We start from the raw sequence: 7,170 nt of genomic DNA, 5'->3' as shown, positions 1-7,170 counted from the left end.
GGTTAGAGACCAGATGTTGCAGATCACAGAAAAACAGTCAGGTTTTGTTGAACTTGATTTATTTCAAATCTGTAAAAGTCACATGATTTGGTTTAGGTTATGGTAAGGGAGATAGAAGTACAAGTGTGTGTGTGTGTGTGTGTGTGTGTGTGTGTGTGTGATGGTTTGATTTATGTACCTGCAGAGACAGACGGGTGGAGGCATCCAGAGGTTCAAACCTCCATCCTCCTTCTCCATCAAACTGAAGCAGGTGAGAGTGGTACTTCCTATTTGAGAAAAGAAGAAGAGGATCAGGGTGTGACTGCTGAGAGCAGCTAGGAGCTCTGCTGCCCCCTGCAGGACAGAAACAAAACTGCTGTATCTGAACCTTTTTAATAAGGAAAACTGACCTTTGACCTTTAAGGTCTGTTTGAAACACTGAGTCTCACAAACAGAACAAGTTTCACTGTTTAGTGCTGAACACATAAGTCAATCAATCAATCAATCAATGAACTAATCAATCTGATACATACTGTGTGTGTGTGTGTGTGTGTGTGTGTGTGTGTGTGTGTGTGTGTGTGTGTGTGTGTGTGTTTGTGTGTGTGTGTGTTTGTGTACTGACCACAGGGACGGTCTGTGTGTGATTGAGAGCAGAGCTATCCCAGCATCCTTTGCAGCCTGGAAGATGTGTCCCTCCACGTCGATGCTGACAGCGCTCGTACATTCGTCCAACAAAGCGTAACGAGGGCTGGTCGAGAGACATTCACACCACAGGGAGAGAGAGTCAGTCAGACAAAAAGACAGAACCACAAAGACCAGTTATAAAACAGTGAGGGAATATTTACCAGTGGTAGAACATACGAGCCATCCCCATCCTCTGTTTCTCTCCTCCAGATAAGACGTCCTTCCAGTCGCAGACCGATTCCCAACCTGAGACACACACACAGTTTTCTGATTTAAACACAACAACAGGAACATGTGGGGAACTGCGAGGGGCGGAGCCTGTAGAGCAGCAGGGGCGGAGCCTGTAGAGCAGCAGGGGCGGAGCCTGTAGAGCAGCAGGAGGCCGGGCATGACGTATAAACTCTGCTGTGGAAAGATCAGTGTTGTTGTTTACAGCTCATCCACACCGGCGTCGGCCCTCATCACCAAAAGATCTGGAACCTCCTCGTGTTTCCAAGTTGACGTCTTCGTCTTCTACGTGTACGGCTCCTCTTCTTCATCCTGAGATATTTGTGTTCTTCCAGTTTTTCTTCTAGAAAATGTTCGGATCAGGTCTGAATACAGTTTCACACACACACACTGACCTTCCTCTCGGTCTAGGATGTAGACCAGGTGGACAGTGTGAAGAATCTCCTCCAGGTGTGAATCAGTGATTCCTCTCTGCACCATCTCCTCCACTGAGTCTGGATAGATCACCTGGTCCCTGAGGGTTCCCTCTGACATGTAGGGCCTGTAGAGTCCACACAAACATGTCATCTGAGCGCCACCATCAGTACTAGAGCAGAAGTGCATGGTGACAGATTTACCTCTGAGGGATGTAGAACATGTGCTGAGGTTCTGGACGATACAGAACTCCTCCATAAACAGGCCACAGTCCACTGAGGATCCTGAACAGAGAACTCTTCCCACAACCGTTCGGACCTGTGATCAATACATTCATCCCCTCATCCACCTACACACACACACACACACACACACACACACACACACACACACACACACACCCACTGTTTCAGTATGTTAATGAGATCAGACTCTAGCTGACCTCTTGTGTTTCTTATATGACACCACATTCCCTCTGCCCCAGGCTGAGTGTGTGTGTGTGTGTGTGTGTGTGTGTGTGTGTGTGTGTGTGTGTGTGTGTGTGTGTGTGTGTGTGTGTGTGTGTGTGTGTGTGTGTGTGTGTGTGTGTGAGTATTAGTGTTACCTGAATGTTGAGGCTGGACACCACCACGTCTCCGGTCGGTGTGATGATTGGCAAGTTCTCACAGCGAATCCCCTTCTCCACACTGATCACATGACCTGAAAACAACATGAGTCATGAGATGAGTGATTGGTTAATGATTGAACTCTGATTGGTTACTGTCCTGATTGTTAGTTTCGATGATCTTCAACTCAACACTGACCTCCAGTGGTCAGCATCGTGTTTACATCCATCATTATATGAGACACTTTTAAAACCCACCACTGTCTTTAATGTCTCCCTGATGACATCACTGATGACATCACTGAGTTCATTTTACCGGCACGTCTAAATGAAGCTGAGGCTAAAGCTCCTGTCCTCTGACCTTTGACCTCAAACATGATGAAGGTCTGTCATGAGGACAAGGAACTGCAGGGGCCTCCTCTTCATCAGCTGATCTGATCTCAGCGTCACATTACGTTTAGACCAACCTCTGGTCTGCAGTCGTCCACAGACTCTGTGACCATGTTGGATCACAGCTCCACCTCCTGGCGAGGCCTCTTCTTCTCTGTCGCCATTGCGACGGTAGATTCCCTGATTCACGTCTTCAAACACGTCCAACATCTCAGAGACTCGAGCTGTGTAACCCGCCAGCTCGGTCACCTGGAGACACACAGACACACTGACGTCATCACACGTGACCTCTGACATCACTGTCGCTGCCACCTCAACATCTCTATCAAACATAACACCAACGGAGGGCAGCAGAGAGGGGAGAGGAGAGAAGAGGAGGAAGAGGAGTAGGATGGGTCACCTCCTTGTATGAGCTCATGATTCTCTCCACAGCGTCGGCTGCAGCGTTCAGGAGGTTCCTCGCCGTGGTGAACGCCTGCGTCCTCTCACTAACCAACTCTTCCTCCTTCATCACCATGGCAGCCAGCTTCACCTCCTCAGAGTCTGACCATCAGGGGTCAAAGGTCACACAGGTTATCATTACCTCTATGTTTATATTTTGATGAACCTTATTAATATACACAGAGAATTTTTACCATATTTGGAGTATCCTGTGGCGGTGATGATCGGCACAGCAACCATCACCAGGCCGGACGCGCTCCAAACATACTTCATGAGGAACTGTTCCAACATGACGTACCAGAGACGCTTCAACAGGATTTGATGGATCTGAGACGACAGAGATGAGTAGCTCCTCTGCAGCTGGGCCAGCTCCACCTACGAATCAAACACACCCACACTCAACATTAACACCACAGACGGAGGTACTGTCTGCAGTTGTCCAACAGGGGGCGGGGCTATGTTTACCTTGTGTCCTCCATAGAATGCAATCTCCTCAGAGTTGGCGATGATGCGTGAGTGCATGTATCTCAGGTCTCCTTTCTTCTTCGCCTCTTCAGCAACCAGTTTCCCGAATCGAGGCGAACATGCACGCAGAACGTTGGCGGTGAACGCCACCACCAGGCCAGCGATGACGGAGGGCCAGGTGGTGTTTGCTCCTGCAGGAGGAAAGTCACAGTGACCTCTAGTGTTTCAGCAGTGACACTGACTCAGTGTGATGAGGTAGACAAACCTTTGGAGTGGGCGGCACGCAGCAGCGTGTAGCAGGTGACGACCACGTCCAGGATGGGTTTGGTCAGGTTGGAGTAGAGGTGAGCGACTGACGCTGAGAACATGACGATGTCTTCAGTGAGAGACTGGTCAGGGTTGGACAGACGACCGTCCATGTTGCTGACGCGGTAATATGTCTGCAGAGACACAGGGACACCACAGTGCTGTGAGGCGTTCAGGAACATATAAATTATTCCTGCTGTGTGTGTGTGCGTTACCTGGTTGGTAAAGTACAGCTGGTAGGCGTGGTTGACCAATCGGCTCCTGAACCTAAGTGCCAGCTGACCCTCCAGGAATCTAATGGTGCTGTTGATGAAAGTCGCAGGAACAGCGACGAGGAGCCACTTAGAGATCTGCAGCATGAACGCCTGAGGGTCCTTCTGCACGATACACCTGACGATCACACCTGCACACCATCAAAAACATTGATTATTAACATGTGATACACCTGACAATCACACTGGGACAGACGGGGACAGACAGGGACAGACCGTCCAGAGCAGCAACGTAGATGGACAGGAAGGTCCTGGACATCAGAGTGATAGAGTGCAGAACCAACAGACCGACCTCTGGACATAGTAACCGAGGAAACAAAAGTTTCAACAGACGAGACAGTCTGAGGAGAAACTCCCTGTTGACTGACGGAGACCTGAAGACACAAAGAGACATCTGTCGTCATAGGAACAGGTCCATAATACGCACATACACATAATAAAACACACACATACACACCTGCTGTCACTCTTCTTTTCTCTGCTGTTCTCCTCAGAGGAAGTGACCACGCCTACAGCCAGGTTAGCTCCACCCGGCTGTTTACCTGCTGCACTTCTCTAAAAACAAAACAAACACACAGTTATCTATACACAAAGTGTACATGTGTGTGTGCCTTTGTATGAGTTTGTACTTGTGTGTGTATGTGTGTGTGTGTGTGATGTCTCACCTGTATCCTCCTCCAGACGTATGGGGACAGTTTTTTGACGGCATACGCGGCGAGCAGCACAGCCGTCAGCTTCCTGAGTCTGGAGCTCCGCCTTAACATTTGACAGTCCAGCTGCATCCTGTCAGAGACGTAACAGCTGACCAATCAGAGAACAGAAGCAGGAACAGCAGCGCGTCACAGGAGTCCGCTGAGGACAGCAGGGTCGTCGTCACGGAAACAACATGCTGACCTCCGAGTGTGAGGCTCCACCTGCACAGGTGAGACAGAGAACCTTCATCACATTGTATATATATACAGACCATCAGTAACTGTATATAAAGACCATCAGTGACTGTATATAAAGATGATCAGTGACTGTATATAAAGACGATCAGTGACTGTATATAAAGATGATCAGTGACTGTATATAAAGATGATCAGTGACTGTATATAAAGATGATCAGTGACTGTATATAAAGATGATCAGTGACTGTATATAAAGACCATCAGTGACTGTATATAAAGACGATCAGTGACTGTATATAAAGATGATCAGTGACTGTATATAAAGATGATCAGTGACTGTATATAAAGATGATCAGTGACTGTATATAAAGACCATCAGTGACTGTATATAAAGACGATAAGTGACTGTATATAAAGACGATCAGTGACTGTATATAAAGATGATCAGTGACTGTATATAAAGATGATCAGTGACTGTATATAAAGACGATCAGTGACTGTATATAAAGATGATCAGTGACTGTATATAAAGATGATCAGTGACTGTATATAAAGATGATCAGTGACTGTATATAAAGACGATAAGTGACTGTATATAAAGATGATCAGTGACTGTATATAAAGACGATCTCCAACTCTCATCATCATTTGCTGATTGATTAATTGATCAGTGTTTATATATATATATATTATGAAAAATAATCAGTTCATTGATGATAAAAAGTTGTTGATCGACTCATTGATTAATCTTCTGCAGACGTAACTATTATCATAAAGTAATGTAGTGGAAAAAAGTCTGGTGGAAACCTATTTTGTAGTTGAAGAGTAACTTTTTGCAGACCTTTCTATTACTTATTGACTGTCCAAGTACCTAATGGAAACGTATGCAAATCATTTTCCTGTGTCTTAATTCCTGTTTCAAACTGCGCCTACAGAACCGGTCTGAACTGGCTCAGACAGACAGCCTTAGTTCTCCTATATAAGATCCTTGCATTTGACTGTCCTGCATCTTCACTCTGAGATCCCTGTGACCCTCTGTGTTGATCCTTTCTGCAGAAAGCCTCTATTAAAATACACAAAGACAAATTTGGTGTTCCAGCCTCTTGTATTTTCAGATTTCCATCTCAGTAACTTTTAGTCTCTGATCTGTAGGATCAGCTACTTATGTGTTTATAATTTTCACTTTCTTACATTTACCTGATCAATAAGAGCTGAAACCATCATCCATGTATTGATCTGTGTATTGGCAGGAAATCAATGATCTCTCACTGTTTACTGAAAAACTATCAAACCAAGTAACAATAATAATCCTAACTTGTGAACTTGTTTTAATACTGTCACATTAACTGATCCATACAAATAGTACTTTATCATGTGTTCTGGTACTGTACTATTCCTGTGTATTAGTATGGTATTACTGTGTATTACTGAAGTACTACTGTAGTGTTACTATGTATTACTGTAGTTTTACTCTCGTATGAATGTTCATTAGTATGCAGTATTGGTACTTTTACCTCAGTAAACTAGTTGACGTGGTAACGGTCTCTCCTTCGTCCTTCAGATTAAATCCCGGGGAACCTGTTGAGTGAAGCTCGGGTTGGTTAGCTCGGGTTGGTTAGCTCCGGTTAGTTAGCTCCGGTTAGTTAGGTCCGGGTTAGTTAGCTCCGGTTAATCAGCTCTGGTTAGTTACCGTTAGCTTGGACCAGTTTGTTCAGCGTGTAGCAGCTTCTCACAGCTGCAGCTCTTCACAGATTGAACATGTTAAATATCCGCTGTTGTACTTTAATCCAACGAGCCGGCAGCTAACAGAGCTAACGGAGCTAACACAACTAACGGAGCTAACGGAGCTAGCCGCTAGCAGCAGGAACTTTGTGGTTCCTCTGACGTTAGCATGAAAACATTCAGACTTTTCCAGTTGAGTTCGGTTCCTCTGCTCCGGGTCTGATGTCTGTCCTGCACTAACCTGTCTCTAATGTCTCTGTCCTCCACTAGCCGGTCTCTAATGTCTCTGTCCTGCATTAACCGGTATCTTCTATCACTTTAACCTGTGGACTGAAGTTTAACTGAGACAAAGGTCACACTGTTTACTTAGGATCGGCCCTGTCCCATTCCTCCTCTCCTGCCCCCTACGTCCTACACAGAGACCTTCACTACTCCCAACACGTCACCTGACCGCTGGTAACCATTGGTTAACAGTTAGTTACTGTATTATTACTATGCATTACTGTAATATTACTGTAGCATAGCTAGTTAGTAACTGTTAGTAACCAGCTGTTAACTGTTGGTAACCAGATGTTAACTGTTGGTAACCAGCTGTTAGCTGCAGCGCCCCCTGTGGCTTTAGTCTGTGATGACACCTGCCTCCTGATTAACACTCCAAACTGAGTAGAAGAGTGTGCAGAGAAATCTTTATTCCAAAACAACATGTTAACAACATGTCAGTTATTTACATGAAGCTTTTTTCATTTTGAAGGTTCAGAAAGTTCTAAGTGGAAAA

At 45.6% G+C, this 7,170-nt stretch overlaps 1 protein-coding gene across 2 annotated transcripts in view; it reads right to left on the bottom strand.

The window, feature by feature from the left end:
- The window catches only part of abcd1 (ATP-binding cassette, sub-family D (ALD), member 1), an 8,037-nt gene extending 1,101 nt beyond the window's left edge, over positions 1-6,936 (bottom strand). The window contains exons 1-18 of one of the 2 annotated variants that reach the window (XM_034591590.1): positions 6,364-6,936; positions 6,188-6,251; positions 4,641-4,697; positions 4,449-4,598; positions 4,241-4,338; positions 4,000-4,157; positions 3,727-3,914; positions 3,471-3,645; positions 3,206-3,396; positions 2,935-3,115; positions 2,700-2,842; positions 2,377-2,548; positions 1,910-2,004; positions 1,509-1,654; positions 1,287-1,432; positions 825-909; positions 602-727; positions 179-266 (exon numbers count right to left, since the gene is read on the bottom strand). In XM_034591590.1, coding sequence (XP_034447481.1) covers positions 179-266; positions 602-727; positions 825-909; positions 1,287-1,432; positions 1,509-1,654; positions 1,910-2,004; positions 2,377-2,548; positions 2,700-2,842; positions 2,935-3,115; positions 3,206-3,396; positions 3,471-3,645; positions 3,727-3,914; positions 4,000-4,157; positions 4,241-4,338; positions 4,449-4,565 — 2,109 coding nt within the window. In that variant the 5' untranslated portion in view covers positions 4,566-4,598; positions 4,641-4,697; positions 6,188-6,251; positions 6,364-6,936. Of the gene's footprint in view, positions 1-178; positions 267-601; positions 728-824; positions 910-1,286; positions 1,433-1,508; positions 1,655-1,909; positions 2,005-2,376; positions 2,549-2,699; positions 2,843-2,934; positions 3,116-3,205; positions 3,397-3,470; positions 3,646-3,726; positions 3,915-3,999; positions 4,158-4,240; positions 4,339-4,448; positions 4,698-6,187; positions 6,252-6,363 lie in introns of both variants that reach the window. The other variant, XM_034591589.1, reaches the window with a different exon arrangement.
- Between the last annotated feature and the right edge of the window lie 234 nt (positions 6,937-7,170).

This window comes from Hippoglossus hippoglossus, chromosome 7 (assembly GCF_009819705.1).
Source record: "Hippoglossus hippoglossus isolate fHipHip1 chromosome 7, fHipHip1.pri, whole genome shotgun sequence".
In the NCBI taxonomy this organism is placed as follows: domain Eukaryota; kingdom Metazoa; phylum Chordata; class Actinopteri; order Pleuronectiformes; family Pleuronectidae; genus Hippoglossus; species Hippoglossus hippoglossus.
The sequence above is the reverse complement of the archived record's forward strand: the minus strand, read 5'-3'. Positions and strand labels throughout refer to the sequence as shown.